This window comes from Typopeltis vanoorti, chromosome 15 (assembly GCF_054136105.1).
Source record: "Typopeltis vanoorti isolate ZY-2024b chromosome 15, IOZ_Tvanoo_1.0, whole genome shotgun sequence".
Classification (NCBI taxonomy): Eukaryota; Metazoa; Arthropoda; class Arachnida; order Uropygi; family Thelyphonidae; genus Typopeltis; species Typopeltis vanoorti.
The window spans coordinates 71,786,860-71,811,464 of NC_143563.1; the positions used below are offsets into that span (position 1 = coordinate 71,786,860).

A 24,605-nucleotide genomic window follows, 5' to 3' on the forward strand; every position below is an offset into this window, starting at 1 on the left:
ATAAGACAGGCCTGCAAAATTCGAGTCATGAAAAGTTGTCTGGAAACTATTAACTGTTTCTGATTTATTTTTGATCGCTGATTTCAAATATCTTTTCCATTTTTCTCTATATCACGTAAGGATTTTTAACAAAATGGATATCAATATTACAGTAAAATAGCTTTAAAACGCATTATATTAAGTAAAATAACAGTATTTAAAATTTTCCTTAAACATGTTTAGAATGAAAGTATTGGGAAAAAAAATGTAAAGTAATCAAAGATTAATATTTAGTACAACTTTATATTTCGTATTGGTGTCTTTTTCTTTTTCCTTCGAAGCTTCTTTTTGAACTTTTTCTGTGAAATTCTTTTCCCGGGTCGTCTCTATGCAACATCCAGCAATAGACCGCCATCATGTTGACATTCCATCTGCCCTGATACCTTCTTTCCATCTCCTTGATGTCTTGGTGGGATCTCTCACCTTGCTCTTCGCTGACATTTCCCACATTCTCAGGAAAGTAGTTTAACTGAGAGTTGAGAAAGTGTACTTTTAAGCTCATGGGGCATCCCAAATCCTTGAATTTCTGTAGCATGTCTTCCACAATCATTTTATATTTGGGGTCCTTGTGATTTCCTAAAAATTTGGTCACTATCTCTTTCAGAGCTTTCCACTTCTTTTCAACAGTTGCCATTTTTTCTTCAAACAGTTTATCCTTCACAAGTTTCCTGATGCCCAGACCGATAAAAATACCTTCTTTCAATTTTGCTGTAGATAATTCCGGAAATTTTGCACAGATGTATTTAAAACACTCTCCTTCTTTCGAAAAAGCCTTCACAAGTTGCTTCTTTCGCAGCTTTATGTGAAGCAGGGGGATAAAAGGATTTTTATCCGAGCAACCAAAGTTTCGTGAACACATTTTTACTTCCAGGTTCTAATGTGACTATTTCTAGCCATTCCATCTTGATCCAATGTTGCTCTCGATCTAGGCTGTCCCATTCGCACAAAAAGCATGGGTATTTGGTGTATCTTCTTTGTTGTCCCAAAATCAAAAGCCATTACTTAAACCACAGTTAAACGAATTTTAACGAATGGCATCAACATTATTACAAGACACTACGTAAAAACATTAAAAAAACCCGAAAACACAATAAATTAAATCTTCACACTAACTTAGAAAATATGCCACCTTTCAGAAATATGATAACCTTACTAGTCAACGACTAAAGGTCAACTAAACAATCACACAAGTCTGTGACAACAGGAAAGTCATCCGTTATCTCGGTCGGGGAATCAGATTCAAAGTAGCACCTGCACTTTATCTGCATTCCTCCCTCCCTTTCCTATCTTAAGAATGAGAAGTTTGTGGAAATTTCTTTATTTACCATAAAAAGGCACTTCAAAAAAACACTTATACAACTAATCAGCCGTAAATAAAGGAGAATGAAAATAAATACCAATGCGCTAATTTAAATCCAAATACTACTGATAAAAACGATAAAATTAGAAATTGGGTAAATGGTGGGTGATGGAATTTTTTTACTATTTTTTCTGAACTCAGCACCTAAAAATCTATAAGAATCAATTACTACTTCTCAGACAACTTTTCCATCGCAGGCCTGTGTAATTTAAAAACCGAATACAACACATATTTAGATATGTTTGGATGAGGGTAAGAACCAGAAAAAAGAAAAATAACCACAAAGAGACGCTTAGGGAAGGAGAGTAGTAGTAAAATGAATGATACAAACAAAATCCGGATTTATAAAGTGTCTTTCATGTCCATGAGGATGGGAAGTCCATCCTCAATAATTTCTTAATTTTTCTTAAAGTTTAAAATTAAATTATAAATGATATTATAAATGCAATGTTTTTAAAAATTTAAATGTTGATATCTTCCTTTTTTTAAATTTAAAGAATGCTGAAGATTCTATGCTTAGAATCTTTTAGGTAACTTTTTGTTTTTATTATTATATTACATTATATATAATGCATAAAAGGAGAAATGAATATACCCTGGTGTACTGCTGGACAAAAGACTAACCTTCAACCGCCACCACATCAAGGACTCGTGTGCAAAGGCATGAAAAGCCATCGCCCAGCTCTATCCCCTAATAAACACAGAAGCAGTAAATTATACACCAGAATCAAACTGCTCTGGTGTGTAATTTACTTACTGCAAACAGTAAATTACACACCAGAATCAAACTGCTCCTCTACAAACTGATGATTCATCCTATAATCAACTATGCTTCGCCAGCATGGAGCCATACCGCCGATACTAATATCCTCAAACTGCAGCGAGTGAAAAACAAGTGCCTTCGTCACTTGTTTTTCAATCAAACTGCTCTGGTGATAGAGCTGGGCGATTGCTTTTCATGCCTTTTCACATACGAAGGCACTTGTTTTTCACTCGCTGCAGTTTGAGGATATTAGTATCGGCGGTATGGCTCCATGCTGGCGAAGCATATTTGATTATAGGATGAATCATCAGTTTGTAGAGGAGCAGTTTGATTCTGGTGTATAATTTACTGCTTCTGTGTTTATTAGGGGATAGAGCTGGGTTGCAGTTTGAGGATATTAGTATCGGCGGTATGGCTCCATGCTGGCGAAGTATATTTGATTATAGGATGAATCATCAGTTTGTAGAGGAGCAGTTTGATTCTGGTGTATAATTTACTGCTTCTGTGTTTATTAGGGGATAGAGCTGGGTTGCAGTTTGAGGATATTAGTATCGGCGGTATGGCTCCATGCTGGCGAAGTATATTTGATTATAGGATGAATCATCAGTTTGTAGAGGAGCAGTTTGATTCTGGTGTATAATTTACTGCTTCTGTGTTTATTAGGGGATAGAGCTGGGCGATGGCTTTTCATGCCTTTGCACACGAGTCCTTGATGTGGTGGCGGTTGAAGGTTAGTCTTTTGTCCAGCAGTACACCAGGGTATATTCATTTCTCCTTTTATGCATTATATATAATGTAATATAATAATAAAAACAAAAAGTTACCTAAAAGATTCTAAGCATAGAATCTTCAGCATTCTTTAAATTTAAAAAAAGGAAGATATCAACATTTAAATTTTTAAAAACATTGCATTTATAATATCATTTAAAATTTCATTTTAAACTTTAAGAAAAATTAAGAAATTATTGAGGATGGACTTTCCATCCTCATGGACATGAAAGACACTTTACAAATCCGGATTTTGTTTGTATCATTCATTTTTTGTCAGAAATGTTCGACTCATTGGGACACCGACATCCCTTATATCTACTCTTCCCTTCAGTCTCTTGCAGCAAAGTATTTCCTAAAATCGTCTACACATCTCAATTCACTGTGCAACAAGCCGCTGACTATGATGAAACGGATCTCTACAAACACAAAAGACCTAAAGCCATCCTAATTTCAAGAAATGGTCTATAATCATTTCTTGAATAATCATCCTTTGCCCTCTCAGGGCGAACATATTGCTCATAAACGTTTTCCTTCCCTGTATCCATTCAGACAGCGGAGAATATGAAAAGCATCTTGCTTCAACCTTGGAGTCAGTAAATTAGAAGTTGAAGAAACGAATTAGGTATTCATCAAAAATGAAATACTATTTAGTGATCAGCGATACGAAAAGCAAGTAGTATTGAATAAATAGCCGCAGTGTAATATTTTTTTTAATGCTATTCATTTTGAAAATATCTTAGCATCTGGGGAGGAGGGGGTGGCAAAACATGCAAGATTTTCCAGATAAAGATAATCTATATCAAAGTATTCCATATAATTTGAAAGGTGGAAGGCATCCAGTTCCTAAAGATTGTCTGTTTAAAAAGAACACGATAAGGACTGCCCTTAATGAAAGAACACGGATCTCACCAGGTGGTGTGCTATACCTACAATAGATATCAGCCGATGTCCTCTATGACAGACTTAAGACGGTCACATCAATCTCTCTGTCTTCGAACAAGGCATCTTTGCCATATAAGCAGAACCTTCCTTTTGGATATTCATAACTGTAAAGCAAACAAAATGTGTCTGTTTTTGCAAAGGAGGCTAATCCTACTGGCTAAGCGAAAATCAGATTCCGAAGGAGGCGTTATAAACTGCCCATGATAAGAGGGGCATAACAATTTATGCCCCTCGCTTTGGAACTCAGTTAAAAACATCGAGGTTTGCTGGAACAAACCTCGATGGCCAAGACAATGAGCGAAAATGATTTGGCATTATCTTGAGACGCCAAATGGACAAATGATAACAACACGTGTAATCCCTGCTTAAAGGGTGGAAGTTATTAAAGCTTGATGTTTGCGATTTATAACTGTGTGTGCTGACACCATCGATCCTGATGAAGCTCCGTGCCTTTATTTATATTTTTTTATTTCACTACTATTCACCTATTGGACTATAAATAGGTGAATAGTAATTTTCCAAGGATGGATACACTTTTAAGACGACAATAAAAGGAATACCATAGTCTGTTTCATATATTATTTATTTATTTTTTTCAGGAAGTATAATGGTTGAGATGATATAGTTGATAAAGGTTGATTAAAAAAAAAACCGCATTTTAGACAGTAATACCAGTTAGAGTTTAGAATCACAAGATGGCGGCTGTTCAGCTGTGCACTCTCTCCACAAAGGTTTATAAACGTTGACAGCCACGAACTGAACTATCTCGGTTACAACTAAGGGTGTCTACCGATATTCAAGTGCCTGTTAGGGCTAAAAGAGTTCCTAAAAGAGTTCGGCCTTACTCCCTTTAGGAAATAAAAACAATGAGTTAAAGAACTTAAAATTTATTAGATAGAATTGAATGTACCAAACTTTTTATTGGGTGCTATCCGGTAATTTAATTTTCATGTCTACAAGCTGCAAGATATTTTTATTATAACTTGATAATTGGTAGACTAATTGTCTAGAATAAGACATTTATTTTCTTTTAATTTATTTTCTGTTAATTTTTTTTTCCTTATCTCAATGTTCATTGGAAAGGAAGGCGGAACTTCTTAAGAAACAAAAATATAAAAATATCGATTTTCTTTATTTGAGACAAACGTAAAAGGTTTTAAAAGTAACGCCGAGAAAATTTTAAAAGGTTTGTTTAATGTACTGCTAGAAGGTTGAATTTAGTCTACCATGCAAGAAAAGCGTGTAGGGGTAAAGGTATATTAAATGAATATAAATAGACCATGCGCATGCATAAACCTACAGTGAATACACTGATCTATTTAAGTGCTTCACACACATATATTAATTACTTTTAAAATAATAAAAAAAGATAGGCGCACAATAAAAATAGAAATATAAACTGAATAATTTGGAATATAATAATTCTTAAGTAAATTCCTAAATGCACTTAAAAGTTTAAATGCTATAAACGAATAACAGAAAAAAATTGTTCGAAGCGTGTCAAATCTGTTTTGTAGATTTGACTATCAGTGAACAATCTCTGGAAAAATAAAAATAAAAAATTCAAAACTTACCTGTTGATTTAGTTAGCAGATCACCTGCAGTTGCAAATAATCCTATTTGTTTCTAATAGTCATAAGTTCAGAATACGGATAAAACTGTCGAATTCGTTAAAAGACCTTCGGAATATATTCCACTTAGGAAAATTATTATAAAGAAATTCGAAAATAATATCATCATCATCATCATCATCATCAAATTCCTGCCATATACCCTCAAGGGGGGGGTGTACAGGATATGATAGTACTACATGAAAAATTTAAATCATTACTAACATCCTATCTACAATTTTCCTCCAAATCAGCCTGTTACTTGTCAAGACTCCAACATTACCAGATCTTATATTTCTATCGTCTAAGGCACTTTGTACCGTATCAATCCACCTATATCTTGGTATTCCTCTGGGTCGTTTTGCTGCCAACCTGGCAGAGAACACTTGTTTTGCTAATCTTTCCTCGCCCATTCTGTTTAAGTGACCATACCACATGAGATTAGCTCTGCTAACGCATTCCTGGATGCTGACAATGTCAAGTTCTATCCTAATATCCTCGTTTTTAATATGATATTGCCATTGATGCCATCTGTTCACGCCTCTAATCTTTCTCAGGACTCTCATATCTGCGGTCTCTAGTCTTTGGTCAAGTGTTTTACTTCTGACCCAGCTCTCAGATCCATAAGTTAAAACTGGTTTGAACACTTTCTTGTACACAGCTAATTTAGTGTTCCGACTAATTTCTCTCTTATTCCATATGAATTTATTCAGTTGACTTCCCACCATACCAGCTTTGCTGATTCTGTTGTCTATTTCTATATTTAATTTACCGTCTTCAGTAAAAATCGTGCCTAAATAGCTGAAATGTTTTACTTGTTCCACAGGTTCTCCATTCACAACACAGTTGACATTTTCAGTGATTCTGCCTATTTTCATTGTCTTTGTCTTTTTATTGCTGATCTTCATACCATATCTATTACAACAGCTATTCAATTTAGTCAGAGAATCTTGCAGACTTGTAGCGGATTTATTTAGAAGTATAACATCATCTGCATAAAGCAAAGAGCCGACATTAACATCTCCAATTTTGATATCAGGTTTAATACCACTTTCCTTCATAATGTGATCCATATAGATAATGAATAAGAGAAGGGATAATGTACATCCTTGTCTCACACCAGATTTAACATTAAACCATCTTCCCGTACTTCCTTCAATTCTAACTGCTGACTTACAACTCAAATAAAGACTAAGTATTGCTTGATATAATGCCCCATTGACACCGTATAACTGTAGCGTACTGAATAGCTTCTCTCTCTCGGCACCTTTTCATATGCGTTCTCCAAATCGACAAAACTCAAATACAGATCGTTATTATATTCCCATGATTTCTCGACTATTTGTCGTAAAGTGAAGATCTGATCCTGACAGCCTCTATTTGACCTGAATCAAGCTTGTTCTTCACCAAGTTTTTCTTCCACAATTCTTCTCAACCGTTTCTCAAGTATACTTGCATATATCTTACCAGGAACGCACACATACACACTAATGCAACTGGGTATGAACTTAGGTGCAGCTAATATGAAGATGGATATATGATTTTTGTTCTGGCAACAAAACTTCGTATCTTGTACTTTATTTTTTATAAGGCTTTTTATTCAGATTTTATAAAGTAACTTAAAGATTTTTATCTTATTTCAATTTATTACTAAAAATCTTCACCTTTTCACCCCATAATTTCCTGATATGCATTATTCGTAGTTTATAACGAAGTAGAACAAAACCCGGATGCAAAATGGAATTTACTGTTATGAATAACTAATTGAATATCAGAAGAATACGTAAATATAAATAATACGTAACCGAAATTTACAACTTCACGTGCCAGAATTCTCAAAATATATCTTATGGCAGTGAAATGATATTTATTTAGTTTGTCATGCGCAAAAGAATAAGTTTATACTCTGGAACGAAGTTGACCATTTCAAACCAAACCTTTGCAGAACAAGTTTTCACAAAATAATCCAAATAATAACAAGAAAAATACAATCCCGATAAACTCAATAATATTATTATATTAATCACTAATTTGTACAATCAGAAAGAGAGAGAGAGAGAAGAGAGAAAGATATATTAACATTTATAGAGAAACAGATAGACACAGAGATAGAAAGATTAGCATTAAAAAACTACTTAAACTTCCGGTACGTCCTTCCTCTTCAAGGAAAAAAGAGGGCGCTCAGATCTTGTTCACCTGAAACGAATTTTATAGTTAGGTATCCATAAAAAAATTGCAATTGAAACACATGGATGTCCCGCCTCCGGGACGAAGGCGCAGGAATAGATCAAAGACAACACTCACTTGCCTAAAAGAAGGATAACAATCAAAGGTGCGGATGTAGCCAGATTGAAGCACTTCCAGTCTCTCATTGTATATGCTACCCATGGAAGAATGCAGCCGATTATAGGATACGCAAAGAGGAATCCTGTTGATACCAGAAGACGATGATTGGTTCCAATGTATTCCATCACTATTCAGAAAAATAGTTCTTAATAAAACAAACGACTGCTAAGGATTTATAAAAGATTATTATTCCCATAAAACTAAATCGAAATTTTATTCATATACGTTCTTAGCAAGACATGGAATTAGTTTGATATAATATTAACAATGCACGTGCGCATAACGTGTGATATAACTTACTACTCACTGCACATGTGCATGACGTCATTCGCTCTTAGTTGTATCGCGAGCTGAAAATAATTGAATGAAAATGTTTATTCAAAGAAGTATAATTATTATGAAGAAAGCGTTCGATTAATAATCCATAATTAAATTCTTTACGGATCCCAATAATACTCTAATCATTTCTTCTCTTCGTGCTATTATACATGCTCTGTTTTTATCATGGTTTTAAATTGTTGTAAAGCATATGAAATTAATTTAATATTTAAGTTTTAATTTTTTTAATTTTTGTTACACGAATTAAATATTTTAATATCTTATGTGTGTGTTATTCTTTTGGGCCCTAAACCATAATTTTGAAATGCATTTTCTATGAAAGAAAATCCTCTAACCTTTTATACCCGAAAGGAGTAGACGGGGTTCTTTAAGTCCTAATTTCGTTGACTAATTAGCACTAATTCCATTTAGTGGAAGTGAGTGTCCATATTTCAAGCATTTATTGATAGCGGGCCTGACCTATCAATAAATAAGCTGTAGGGTTAAAACCCCGAGTTTAAAGAAAACTATTTGTCCACGCCAGAGCCAGATCCGAGGCCTTTTTTTCCTGCGGTTTATTATTGCGTCGTATGGTCTTTGATACAGTCCTTTATTAAATGGTTTTTCGCGTCCTCCTAACTCTAAAAAAAAAGTAATTCCATGTAAAACCAAGACAAATAACAACAGAATTTAGTACTCACCTAGAACATATGCAGTCATACTTTGAGATATCACAACAAATCCAACTAACAGACGGACCACGAGGAATAAAATAAAGTTGGTCACATAATTAGTGGCCACAGAAGCAATAGCACACAGGGCATGCCCTCCTACAATCACAGGAACCCGTCCATAGCTAAAACAAAGAAAGAAAAAAAAAACGGAAGTGATTTCTCAAGTAATTATGATTTGTGCTTTTAATTACAATGTAATTATAATTTTCCTTCTTCCACTTGGTTCAATTACTTATATTAACGTCGAAGTGATATTGTAGTGTTTAAGATTATTTTTTTATTATTAACCCATGGTTCAAAAGCAACATAGACATTACTATAATATTGCATTCAAACTTGGAGTCATTGTATATGCAAATGAAATGGTAATACAGCAGCAACACGGTATTTTGGGACACCGTTAACCGAAAAAAATGAAATTAAAAATGTGGACAACAGAAAATCTGGTATTTTAGTATCCACAAAAATGATTATTCAGCAATCAAAAAAGAATAGCAACAGAGAGAGAGAGAGAGAGAGAGAGAGGTATCGTTGAATTTACAGGTTCGACATCATGGTGTTATAACCTACGTGTGCGAACGAAAACAAATAAGTTTTCGTTCGCACACAAATATCACAAAAGATTTCAGATGAATACGAAAATAAAGTTATTGACTTTCATAAGTTTATTATTAATGCTAGGAAACAAGAGAACTTTGAACTATTACAAATAGGAAATGCGGATGAGGTACCTATGACATTTCATATGCCTTCAAAGCAGTACATGTCAAAGGTGAATAAAAAGCATTATTGTTAATCTTACATTTTTTTTCATGATGCATTATTTTACACCAAAATTCTCATTTTCAAAAATGTATACTTTTTTTCAATAAAACAATTTTTTTTTTTCCAAAAATTTGTTTTCCAAAAAACGTGTGCTTCTCACATGTGTTGTTATATCCAACCAAATAATGAACGCAGAACGCAGAACGATACTGGTTTGATGGGTGAAGCATAAATGCTTTTCATATTCCCCTACATCTGAAAAGGAAAGTTCTTTGAGTGGAGAATTCTTGAGCTTTAAGCTCGCCCTGAAAGAGCAGTGAGATTAGCTGTGTTCAGCTGTGCATAGAATTCATTTGGGTCTTTCGTATTTGTAGAATTCTGCTTCATTGTAGCCTGAAGCTTGCTTGATCAATGGGTTCGGATGATTAATTGTCTTGATGAAGAACTTTTCAGCTAAGTCGTGATGGAGGGATGTGATAGGGAATGTTGATTTCTCTATGAATCTGGGAGTTTCTGCTAAACCACGGGGCATCTAAACTAATTCTCAGACATTTGTTCTGTATTCTTTATAGATTTTGAATATTTGTGTTCGAGGTATGACTCCATGCAGGAGATGCGTAAGTGATGACTGGGCATATTACCATCTTGTATATGAGTAGTTTGTTCTGAGTATCCAATTTACTTTTTCTGTTGATCATGGGGTAGAGCTGCGCTATTACTTTGGATGTCTTCGAGCTTATGTGTTTTATATGACTGGTGAATTGTATTTTTTGTCGAGCATTACGCCGAGTACTTGACTTCACTCTGCCATGGGATCTTAACTCCTAGTAGTTGTATCTCTTCCTTGGTCTGAAACTTCTTTCTAGTGAACAGTATGGCTGAACTCTTCTGTGGGCTTGATTGGACCTCCAGTCCATCAACCATTTCTCTAATGTGTGAATGCTGATTTGGAGTCTTTTGATGGCTAGTTTGGAGCTGAGAGATCTTGCTAATAATGCAGTATCATCTGCATATAACGCAGTGATTGTTGAGCTTGGGTTTTGAGGGATATCAGCTATGTAGATAGAAAACAGCAGGGAGACCAGGAGTGAGCCCTGCGGCACACCTGCCTGGACCTTGCTTCTGGTTGACACAGTTTCATTTATTTTGAAACCAAACAATGCAGAACACAGAGTGTTACTGTCTATAAAGGTGAAGCATAATGCTTTTAATCCCTACTATCTGATAGGTTACTGTGTAGGGAAAATTTTTTGAGCTACGTGCTCAGCTCAGCCCGAGTTGGGCAAGTTATAGATCTTGAAAGGGAACTAGAATGGTGTAGGTCGTCTATATTTGCATAATTCCAATTCATCATAATTTGCTGCTTGTTGGTCTAACATTTGGATGTGAGGACGATTTTGAGAAGTACTTTACTGAGAGAGATTGCAGGAAAGAGTCACAAATAAGGGATATTTGTGTCTCAATGAAGTTGAACATTTCTAATGTACCATGGTGGTGCATTTAAGCATTTGTTTTGCAGTTTAAGGATATTTGAGCTTGAAGTATGGCTCCAGGTGGGGGACGCATAAGTGATAATGGGATGAATCATCACCTGGTAGAGGAGCAATTTGATTTTAACTTTAATATCTAGTTTGCTGTTCCTATTGATAAGAGAATAAACAATGAAGTTCGAAAGACTGATTATAAGGATCAATATAAATATTTTGCTATGGTATTCTAAATTATTTATTAGTATTTAAAAAAAGATCTTCCTAAAAATTTTATTGTTTACTTTTAAAAATTATAATTTTAAAGATGGCATTTAATATAAAAATTTAATTTTTTTTAAATATCAAAATTATATTCATGAATTAATTGTTATTTATTTTGAAAAAGTATTCCAAAATCGATTGTGGCGCTATCTTGGGTCAGATATGTTAAGTACAATTTTTAGATAGTAGAACAACGAAATGTGATACACTTAAAAGGAAAATTCCTGATTCATATTTTTTTTTAATACGAAAAGTTGAAGAACTTTTGAATATAGAACATATTATCATCCTTGTGCAGAGGGTATCACTCTAAGAAAGTAGAAATGAAACTTGGCCAAAAAAAAAAAAAAAACCTTCTAAGTAGCAAGAAAATTCGTAAAAAATCTTAAGATCGTAAAATAAATTGGAAAATACCTTTTGTATATTTGCTGTATACACATAATTTCAGTTTTACATTTTGAGGTCGTATCCGTGCTACTTACCCCCCCCCCCCCCTTTTTTTTTCCCCCCCACCAAGTTTAATACGTGGTTGTGAATGGAATATCATTCCTTGTAGTTAAATGTTTTTTTACAGCACTAGGCTGTAACAAAAAAAAATTCTAATTAATAGTTTCATAGACAGTGTTATCAAACTTTTACTTCAGTTTAATACTTACTGATCAGCTATAAATCCAAGAACTACAGCACCTACAGATGTTCCTGCCCAAAAGACTGTATATGCAACATATGTTCTCCAAGCATCACCGCACACCCAGTTCCACTAATAAATAAATAAGTAAAATTAAGCATAAATTTGCCATAATTACATGTTTGAATTTAAATTAACAGCATATTTTTTTTTTAAATTGAATACTTTTGGAAAAAATCAAGAAAAGTAATGGAAATTAAGACAAGGAAGAGTCAAGGTTGGCTTGGTTCGATTTTGTTGAAAAATCCTTTTGAAAAAAGAAAATGTAATTTATAACATACTCTTTTGTTCACCTCTACTGCCACTTAAACTTTCATCCATAATTTCATTGGCCATCAACAGATGGCGCTATGCACCTCAGTGATGTGCCATACTAATTTTCGCCAGTGGCCCTATCGTGTGAATTTTTTTGAGGCTTTACACTTGCTGAAGACCAATCACTTCAGACACAATTTATCCATCTCGTTGAGGGTCTTACCACTCCCTGTTTTGCAGGCAATTTGCTCTTTACTGTTTTAAGAAGTGCATTGTCCATTCTTTCTGTGTCCAAAATATTTCAGCTTTCTTCTGTGACTGCTCTAAAGCTATTTTTAAGTACTACCGATCCTTTCTGTGACTATAATACATTCCATAAGAACTACCAAAAAGAAGAAAAATAACAGATGTATCCAGAATTTCAAGTTTTGTTCCTGTGGTGATAGATCCGTCTTTCCAGACCTTAGACAAGTTTCTGACTAATGTTCTACCCATTCCTAATTTTTCGATGTCTTCTGAACGATAATTCTTCACATTGATAATGCATCTTAGATTCTGGGCTTTTCAATTATTTCTCCATTAAGGTGCACTTGTCCTTTTGCTCTTGCTGATCTCATTAACTCTGTCAATGATTCTTCCCTGAGGAGTACCGTATCATCAACGCATCTCAGACTGCTGACCCATCTATTACATATTCTAATTTCTGACTTCAGCACATATTCAGTATTATACGTATAATACCTTCAATATTATACGCATAATATCTTCAATATTATACGCATAATATCTTCAAGATAGATATTATGTTGAAGTACTTTCAATTATCTTCGAACTCAATTGGAATCAGAGATACAAATTAGAGAAATAAGAAATTACAATTTAAATTCCAATAATTGCAATTTATTTATTTTTTATTTATCTTTATAAGGACTGACTTAAAGGGGCGAAGCAAGAATGCTTTTCATCTTCCCCGTTATCTGTAGAGGACAGTGTAGGGATAAGGTGTTATTGAGCTACTAAAGCTCTGATCATGGCAGGAGGGTAACAGCAATAGCCGAGCCTCAGTTAGAACTTCATTGGCTACAGCATTGCCATCCTTTACCCTCCAAGGATATTAATCATTATTAATCATTAATCACCGCATCTCACGGTCCATCTCTTTCCTTTCCAATTTATATGCAAGTATTAATCACCGCATCACACGGTCGATCTCTTTCCTTTCCATTACGTAGTACTGTATTTTTTTAATATAAGTTATCATAAATAAAAATTGGTGTCCGAAGAGAATATAAAAATATTTAAAATTTATTAATATTTTTTGAAAGAATTGCAGTAGGATGTAATCAAATATAAAGCTATTTATTAATAAAAATTACAATAAAAAACTTGATTTATATTTGTCTAAAAAGTAACTGCATTACTAAACTGCCTCGTTTTTGAATGAGATCCAAATATCTGTTTACAGTTTGCAAGGAATATAAAATGTCTGACTGACAAAATGCCAGACAATTTTGTAAGCTAGTAACGACCTTCAAACGTGCATGAAAGGTCACGAACAGAGAAATAAATGCTAAATTAGTCAGAATATCTAAAAATGAAATAAGATTGAAGGTCATAAACAGACATTATTTATCCAGGTAATGAACTATGTAAATAATAAATGAGTAAAGTGGGATATAAATACGAGTATGAGTGCTCTTTTCAAGAACAGTTTAAGCTTGATTAGGGTGTCGCGTTCACAGAAAATCAGTGGGATTATTTATTTTCAGTAAATAATTTTTAAAAAAAATTTCCGCTATCTTTTCTTTTCATCTTTGACACTTCTAAAATATTACTTTTTAATTTACTTCTATCACATTTTCAGGCGAAGAATCTAATAATATTTTACAACTTAATAAAGTAGAAAGTTATTTTTAATTAAAACAACTTATATGCTAATTATTATGCACATAATAAAGAATATGTAAGATAAAAACATTAAAATTTTTAGGCACCACTTAACTTTTTTCATGGAAACAAGTTTTAATAAAATACTTTTTGGGGAAATTTTATTTATATTTATAATACATATTTATATTTATCACATAATATAATATAATAACATATATAATATATATTTATAATAAATATAATATAATATAATAAATATAATATAATATAATATATATCTATACTAAATATTTATATTTATATCTATACTAAATATTTATATTTATAACATAATATAATATATATTTATAATAAATATAATATAATATAGAATGTGAATCCAATATCCTTGGAGGGTAATGGATGGCAATGCTGTAGCCAATGAAATTCTAACTGAGGCTCGGCTATTGCTGTTACCCTCCTGCCATGATCAGAGCCTTAATAGCTCAATAACACCTTATCCCTACACTGTCCTCTACAGATAACGGGGAAGATGAAAAGCATTCTTGCTTCGCCCCTTTAAGCCAGTCCTTATAAGGATATAAGGATAATATAATATAATAAATATAATATAATATATATTCATACTAAATATTTATATTTATAACATAATATAATATATATTTATAATAAATATAATACAATATATATTCATAATAAATATTTATATTTATAACATAATACAATAAAATATATTTATAATATAATATATAATACAATAAAATATATTTATAATATAATATATAATACAATAAAATATATTTATAATATAATATAATAAAATACGAAGTTTGTATCGAAATAAATTTTAATACAACAATATATGCGATAATTCATATTTTAAGCGAGACATGGCTAGCCCATGTCTCGAATAGACATGGGCTAGCCATTACTAATCCAAAGTAATTATTGCTGATAGGAATATCTTCACACTGGTTCAGGACACAAGAACATAGGATAAAAATGAATTTCATATGAAAAACATGATTATTTTGAGTCCTATTATAAAAACTTTAAAATCAAAGAATCAAAGTCGAGTAGTTTCCAGAAGCGAACTGTAGATTCATGTTTACAAATATTTTTCCAAAGAAGAATGGAAGCATTTGCAAACAAGAACCAAACCTTAGAGAATTAATAGAAAACTCTGACGTAGACATTGATCGATTCAGCCAGAGGGAGAGCTATGCGTTGAAGCTATCCGCAGAACTGCAGGTTATCGAGAGTTTCTTGCAAGTAAATACTCTTTGAGAATACAGAATAAATGTAAGAAAACAAAACTGCATAAACGTAGTAACTAAACAAAACTCATACCAAGACTTTGGTAAGAATACAGAAGATATATTCTAGATGTCTAGAGCAATTGCTTTGAAATACTATTGAATGAAGCAAGTAGTATCAGAACAATAGTAAAAAATAAACGTAATGAATATATAAGGAGGTAAATATATCATGATATATTTATAAATATATAAGAATGTATTAATAAATATTTATTTAAAATAAACATAATAAAAAACACTTTAAATGTTTTATTAAATGGCATTTTATAAATATATTTCATATTTAAAAACATATTTAATAAATAAAATAAACATAAATATGAATAAATATTTCAAATAAACATTACACTTCATAAAATAAAATTTTATAAATTTATTTTACAAATGTAAATCAATAAATAAATATTCATTTTTATTTAACTATTTAAAATAAATACTTCATGAAATGATTTTATAAATTTAGTTAATAATTTCACATATTCGTGACATATGATGTAACCCTTTAAAAGCTATTACTATTCGATGTCTTTTAAAATTATAATTTCTTGTAGTGTTTTATAAACACATCAGTGATGGACAACCGACTGGAGATCATTTCAAGAATCTCCCACTGTAATCTGCTAGAAAAATTTAAACATGAGTAATGAAAAATGATCAGAAAAAAAAAAAAAAATCAGCTAACGCCTTTTTATTCCCGTATATACGGGAGTAGGCGAGGCCATTTAGCCCTAACTAACTTTTGGAGACTGAGTGGGCAGTTCAATCTCCACTGGTACCCAATCAGAGACAGATGGCCCAAGGCTATCACTAATTAAGCGGTACGCAGTGAAGAGAGACGGCTCAAATGTGCCGCCATCTCGTGGTATCTAACCCTAACACAATATATTTAATGTCTGAAATAATGTGGGTTCTACGGTCGATTTTCTTGAGTTTACAGGACGAAAAACCCGAGTTTCCGGGAGGAAAAACCTGCTTGCCCGTGCCAGAGATCGACTAACTCGGGAACCGGTCGAAAAAAGGCTTAGAAAAATTTCCTCTAGTCGCCGACTAGACTCGAAACCAAGACTCCCTTCGTGCGTCCTAGCGCGGTGGTGTGCAAACGCCACATCCACTGAGCTACACAGGCTCCCCATGAAAAAATGATTAAAGCTAAAAAAAAAAAAAAAAAAAAAAAAAAAGTTGTATTTTTGAGTTAAAATTTAATATTCTCAAATTATTCAAATAGAAATGTAATTATATTTATAAACCTACTGTTATTATATATACTTTGCTTAAAATAAGGGGCAACATGGTTTTCGTATCTGATAACATTTCCTAATGTTGTTTTCCTAACTCTCCATTTAACAGTCGGATTTAACGGACACAAATTTCCGGTCCCTATGTCACGTGAAAATTAACACCCTGTTAATTTTAAAATGCTTTTAACCAAGATTTACTTATAATTAAATTAGTACGTTAATTTTTATTATTAATTTCCTGTTATTTTTTAACAAATTTTGGTGAATAAGCCATCATATGTTGGAAAAACACTGCAGTAATTTAGCCGACATAAATGAGTCACCGCTCATAAAACATGTTCGCAAATAAGTTTTAAATACGTTTTAAAAATAAGTTGTATCAACAAATTGAAGGAACAGCAATGGGTAATCCTCTTTCTCCTGCTATCTCCAATTTCTTTATGGAACATTTTGAACAACGTATCTTTGACAATATTTCTCCCAGACCTACTCATTGGTTCAGATATGTCGATGACATTTTTGCTGTATGGAATGGCTCTTCTGATGAACTTCAACAATTTCTCACTAAGTTAAACGCATTTCATCCTAGGATCAAGTTTACCCTAGAAGTAGAATCAAATAAGCAGTTGGCCTTTTTAGATCTTCTAATTTTTCGCCAACCAGATGGTAACCTACATTTCTCAGTTTATAGAAAGAAGACTCATACAGGCCATTATATCCATGCGGAATCTCATCATCATCCCAGTCAAAAGGCAGGAACTATTAAAACACTGGTTCATCGGGCCCACTCCTTTCGTTCTACAGACGATCTTTTACAGAAAGAACTACAATATATAACTTCTTCCTTTCTATTTAATGGTTATAAGAATTGCTTCATTAAAAGAACTTTGAGTAGTTTTAATATGTCTTCCTCTTCAAACACATAGGAAATAACGCGCATTACTATCCCTTATGTACAAGGCATCAGCGAATAGCGAATAGCTTTTGCTATACGAACACGTATAGCAAAAGTTTTAAAACCACTGAATATTTTTGTTGCTTTTCGACCGTTTAGAAAAATCTCCATCTTTTTCACTTCTCCTAAGGACAAGCTTCCACATCTTAATCATCCAGGTGTCTACCAGATTCCGTGCTCTTGTGGATTATCTTATTTCGGACAAACGGGAAGATCTGCCTCTATTCGGCTAGAAGAACACCAGTCTAATATTGAATACTTTAAACTTGTCTGAAAAGATGTCAGAAAGTCTGGACTTTCTGACATCTTTACTAGACACAGAGTTCATTGGAGAAAGACAAGAGTTCTTCACAAAAGTCAGTTTCTCATGGAACGCCTTTATAAAGAAACATGTGAAACTCTACTTCATTCTCCTAACTTAAACAGATCCGACGGCTTACGTCTATCCCCTTTATGGGAGATAGTACTTTACAAATCAGCTAATCTTTCCTAACTTTTTATTGTATTAATTTTTATTTTATTTATTTTTTATTTTTTTATTATTTTTTTATTTTTATTTTAGGAAAGTTATTGACCTTTTTAGTTATCTTACACCAGCTACTTAGGTGGCGCTTTTTGGAATTGTCAGTTAGTGTTTAATTTTGAGCTTAATGTATTTCGCCTGTGACACACAGGCGAAAATTATACTAATAAATAATCTTTCTACGTGAGTTTTTTCCGTTATTTATTTTGTATCGATGTTCGCAAATGATTAGGACGTGACCACACCAATCGGAAGTGATCATACCAATTGTAATTTTAGGGAGTTAATTATATATATATATATATATATATATATATAAAACAGCAGAATTCAAAAGTTCAAAAAAAAAAAAAACTTGATAGATTTTTCAAAGCAGGATTTCCTAAACCAAGCGCCTCAACATTTAACATTAACTTCACATTAACTTATGATATATATATATATATATATATATATATAAAGTATTTTACCTTGGGTATAATAAATGTTAAGAATACCAAGCAATTTTTAAACCTGGTTTTACTCCATTTCCCAAGTAAGCAAACAGACAAATAAGTCAAGTTTGCGCCTGCAAGTCTAGCTGATCCTACAGGTAGTGCAAGACCAAGGCAACTCGTGGTAAAGGTGGCATGAGCTCTGATATATATATATATATATATATATATATATATATTTTTTTTTTTTTTTTTTTTTTCCTAAACCAAGGATTTCCTAAACCAAGCGCCTCAACATTGAACATTAACTTATGATTATATATATATATATATATTTATATATTTACCAGAAAGAAACAAACGTGTTTAAAACCACTGTACGCCTAACTGGCAGATTTATCCATATTCGATTTTAGGCTATAGGTTAGAATTCCATTGTGATCATGTGTTTGCAATTGTCTTATACAACAACAACAACAACAACAACGTTACTGGCTTGCTGGGTGAAGCATAAAATACTTCTTATTTTCCCCTTTATCTGTGTTGAGAAGCTTGATGGGGGGGGGGGGTTGTGAGACTTATGCGCGCACTTTGTGAACTATGGAGTTAGCTCTGTTCTGCTGAAAGCAGGATTGCCTTGGGTCTTTTGTGTTTTTGATAGTCATGTTCACTATAACTGGAAGCTTGTCTGATTAGTGGATTGGGATGAGAGTGTGCCTTGCTGAAGAACTTTTCCGCATGGTCATGAAGGAGAGAACGGATGTCAGGGGTTCCGGTTTCTCTGTGGATCTGCGTGTTTCTGACGAACCATGGGGCGTCTAAGATCATCCTCAGGCATTTGTTTTGTATCCTCTGTAGTTTCTGGATGTTAGATTTGGATGTGTGACTGCATGCCGGGGATGCATATGTGATTACTGGTCGAATTACCATCTTATATAATAACAGCTTGTTGCGTTTATCCAATTTGCTGTTGCGATTGATCAGGGGATAGAGTTGGGCTATGGTTCTGGATGTCTTTGTGCCTATGAGCTTGATATGGCTGTTGAAATTTAGCTTTTTGTCTAGCTGTACTCCAAGGTATTTGGCTTCTGTCTGCCATGGTATCTTTTTCCAGAGAAGTTCAATATCATCTTGGATGAAGGCTTTGCGTCTGGTGAACAGTATAGCTGAGCTTTTGACAGGGTTTACTTGTATCCTCCAGTCGGAGAACCATTTCTCTAGCTTTGTGATAGTATCCTGGAGACGAATGATCGCCAGGTGTGGGCGGAGAGATCTCGTCATTATGGCTGTGTCGTCAGCATATATAGGGCTGTGATGGTAGTCCTCAGGTTCTGTGGAATGTCAGCCACGTAGTTTGTGAAAATGTCTTATACGCCTCTTAAGATTGTCTTTAGGAGAAGCGACATGAATTTCATTATTTGGTGTAAGAACACTACTCTGTTTAACTCAAGTTCTTTGAAAAATGAATGGTTTTTCTTGAGAACAAAGTTTCCGTATTATGTAAAATATAACGATATATATATATAATTTAAAAAAATAAAAATATAAAAAATCCCCTAGCCAATCCATGGCTGGGATTTTTATAATTTGTATTAAAAATAAAACAAAATACAAGGTTTTTTCTTTTAGTGTTACACGGTGATCAGCATTCATTTGAAATTATGGATTCTACAACCGTGTTAGAATAACTCTTTTTATTATCCCGACGTTTCGATCTTCATATCAAGGTCATCATCTGGAGCATAGATAAATATACAAGACAAGCTGCGTTACATTTCAAACCGTAAGCTAGAGTAAGAATGATTTGATCACATGCTACTCACTGGCGTGACCTCCAGTGAAAAGAAAAAAGAATTACATCAAGCTAATTTAATTTGATTACATGAATAATTTGATTACATGATTCTCTTCATGTAATCAAAAATTAAATTAGCTTTATGTAATTTTTTTTTTCACTGGAGGTCACGCCAGTGAGTAGCATGTGATCAACTCATTCTTTCTGTAGCTTACGGTTTGAAATGTAACGCAGCTTGTCTTGTATATTTATCTATGCTCCAGATGATGACCTTGATATGAAGATCGAAACGTCGGGATAATAAAAAGAGTTATTCTAACACGGTTGTAGAATCCATAATTTCAAAAATGAAAATACAAGGTTAATAAGAATATATATATTTTTTTCTTGTTATATTATAATATCTGATCTTTGGGTCTAATCTGTGTTACTCGATTCTGGCAAAATTAATGAAAAATAAAATAAAAATGCATTGCATTATATCATATTATTAATTGTATTCTATTATATTATAAAAACTATTACATAGAAATCCAAATCGCTGATGGATCAATTGTTAGATACAAAATAATAATATATGGTTAAGTATTATTTTACATTGAAAAATATGACATTATAACAAGATAAATAAAATAACAAATCTATTACATTTATGCAAGTTTTTTTTATCAAACATAAACAAGTCTAAAAATTATTTTTCATAGAGCCCAACACGAAACATTTCAAATTTTATATAGACACCATAAAAATTAAACGATAACTGAAATATATACCTCAGAGACAAGTGTTTCATAAATCACCGTATGATTGTATATCCATCCACTAGAACATGTGGTTGTTGGCCAAGAAACATTAGGCATTGCAATCACATCACCACTGGTGGAAGCCAAAAGCTGGGTGAAGTTGACATCGTATCGTAAACACTGACTATAGCGTATTTCTCCATCTACTTCTGCTAGTGGAATACCAATGTGTTTTCTCTCAGATGTAGTCAAATTCAGATCTTCTAGTTCTTCTATCGCGCACCAGTGATCAGGAACTAACAATAGAAGCATATTACCGTACATAACGAAACCCAGAAAGGGTGAAACCAGACCCCATAAGAAGGCAGCTAGAAACTGTTGATAACGACCAAAGCTACCAATATGTTTCAAAGCCAAATCCATTCTTTGCTTTTTCTTTTCATTTGGCTTAGCAGAGTTTTTTATAAAACGTTCATTTTGCGATCTTGTTTTCTGCGCATCAGGGCTGCCATCATAATGATAACGAAGATCAGTTGGATGAAAAGGAAAGACACCATTGGCGTGTTCCGAATGTCGTATCTCCGATTCAAAGGCGAGTCTTTCGTCGACAGAATGACGCTCAGCTTCGCGAGACATTACTATCTCTTCGTTTGCTAATCGAAATCCCCATATCTCCGGCATTGCGATAATACAACACTTTACTTGACATTCGTTGTCGTCTGTTGCCAGCAGACGAGTTAACTGCGCAGTCGCGCAAAACTACTATATGAAACAGCGCAGCGCTCTGTGGTCACATGAGAAGGGAGAACGTCTGATTGATCTGCTGTAGCAAACGATATTATACAAAGGCGATCTGTTTAGTTTTTATAATTCCTGTTGTAAGTTTGCATGGATAAAACTATTTTAAGTATTTTAGTGAAAAATATAACACTTTATTTAAAATAAATACTAATTTAAATAAATAATTAATTTAGACGTTTTTTCCAAATATGTTATAATGATTTTAATGACCGCATTCTATTGGTTTTTTGTGTTTTTAACAATACCAAAAGAATTAGTGTCAAAATGCGTAAATGACTCAGCGAAAAATAGAATTATACACCAATTAATTTGATACTCAGTTTTGACAATTTTAGTTGTCAAAACCAAACACTAATGTAATGTAATGTTGTGCAACTTCTTGCGCTTGTGTATTTGGTGTGTGTGTGTGGGGGGGGGGATTAATTATATATATCAGCAAAATATATTAATATGAAAAATAAGAGCTATCAAACGAAAGAAAAAAAAAGTTTTTGTAAATTGGCGAATATTAAAGATTTCAAAAATACTCTCTCTAAATTACACTTTCGGATACAATATTGAAACAGAAGGAAGTTATTTTGTACACGAAACATTATACAATAAGAACTTTGCTATCTGGAAGGTTCAAGACAAATATGGGAAGTTATGCCGAAGGGTTAAAGTGTGCTAAAGCAGTGGTTGGTGCTATTCTCAAATAACTAGCAGTCATCTTTAGTAACATTTCGCTATTTTATCCTGCAGACGAAGGACTTTTATTTCTTTTAATATTTACTTGCTTAGCTTTCTGTAGCTAGGAAGGGGGGGGGGGTTCATATCCTCGAAATTCTTCTTATGCTGTTCCTCCTGATGAACTACTGTAGAATAAATTACGAATTTGTTGAAAAGTGACCTGCAATTTTCTTAAATGACATGTGATTATTCTACCTCTTTAGAAAATATTTTTCTGTGGAAATATTTAATGTTTTCAATAATATCTTAAGTTGCATCATATGTGTAATACATTACATTACGATCAGCATGAAGTTGGTTTATTTTGGTTACTAAAAATGTTTTAATGTATTGCACAAAGATCTTCTTTCCAATATTAGAGCATAGATCATCACTTAAATTACCAAGATTTTTTTATTATGTAGTTCGATCCTGAAATGAAACCTGCTTTGTAATTTTAAAACTAAGTGTATCTAAAATTTTACAAAAAAAAAAAAAAAAAAAAAAAACCCCTAAAAGCTATAATTAAAATAAAAAAAAGTAATTTTTTAAATTAATATTTTATATTAAGTGAAAGAAAAGGTATTGTAAATAAGTACAGTATAGTAGAATTATTTAAATAATAGTAGCACCATATTAGCAGTATTGTTTAAATAGATTTAATTAATTAACAAAATGTTTTATATATAAATATTTATATTCATAACAGAATTTTTTGAATTTTTGTGTGTCGTCGTAGATAATGTAGACATCACCTCCATTTTCCTAAACCCTAATTACTTTCTGATATACGTGTGCTCTATGGTCGATTGTTGTGAGTTGTAGTATTAAAAACCTGACAATTCTCAATAATATATATTAACAAGTAACCACTCGTTTTTTATTTATTAATTTTATTATCAGTAAACACTTGAGCTTGTCTAAGGAAAAGACGATGTCTTGGTTACTGAATAAAAGAGTTAAGACCCATTTTGTTTTAGACGTGCTATGCTTAGCGATGTGAAGCATGCCACATTTCATTGTTGATATATTCATTTGAATTTCTAGATTTTATTGCTCTGTCTCATTAGCAAAAACTGGTGTGATGCTTGAGATCCATAGACCATATAAGTCCAGCTAAGAATACGAGTCTTGGATTTATGTTTTTACATAAGCAAAGTGAAGTTAAAGTAGTACAACAGATTCCAGTTGGCTAGATGTGTGTATGCATGGGCATCACTGTAAAGTGGGTTGTTTCACCTTTCGCTATCATGGTGGTATTTATGCGGTGAATTTCGCATCTTGCCATTAACTATGTTCCTATCTGAGGAATAGGTTAGATGATTTGATTTGATTGCATTATCTTATGACAAATTGCTGTATATTTTTGTGTACTCTGCTTGGAAAGAAGTCAACGGACACCCCAGGGGAAAAGTGCATCGCGCCATGTAGCGAGTTACGTGTTAGTAACTGGTATAAATTGGAGGAATATGATGCTCTCAAGTCAGTATGCAACTGCGTTGGAGTGAAATGGCTGTGAAAAGGGAACTGGCGGAGTTTGAAAGAGGTGTTGTGATGTTGCAGGCCTATTTGTTCGATTCGACAAGTTGTTGACAAATTGGGTCATCCCATACTCAGATGGAAGGTCAGAGAGTCAACTGTAAGTGCTACCTGCAGTGGCCGACTCACCACACTCACCGAACGTGACCATAAGGTGCTACGAAGGATAATATGTAAAAACCCACCATTCGTCGGCTGGCACATTGATCTAGGTATCTACTGGAACATGAATCTGCACAAAAACATTCAGACCAGAGGCTCACAAGCTGAGTTTCCGTGGTAGTACCACAATATGCAAGCTCCACATTACCCGAACCA

General features: G+C 33.2%; 1 protein-coding gene across 1 annotated transcript in view; it reads right to left on the reverse strand.

Moving 5' to 3' along the window:
* The window catches only part of LOC150098876 (organic cation/carnitine transporter 2-like), a 40,890-nt gene extending 18,931 nt beyond the window's left edge, over positions 1-21,959 (reverse strand). The window contains exons 1-4 of the mRNA XM_090405281.1: positions 21,270-21,959; positions 12,056-12,159; positions 8,851-9,005; positions 7,790-7,958 (exon numbers count right to left, since the gene is read on the reverse strand). Of these exons, the coding sequence (XP_090261407.1) occupies positions 7,790-7,958; positions 8,851-9,005; positions 12,056-12,159; positions 21,270-21,920 (1,079 nt within the window). The 5' untranslated portion in view covers positions 21,921-21,959. The remainder of the gene's footprint in view (positions 1-7,789; positions 7,959-8,850; positions 9,006-12,055; positions 12,160-21,269) is intronic.
* Between the last annotated feature and the right edge of the window lie 2,646 nt (positions 21,960-24,605).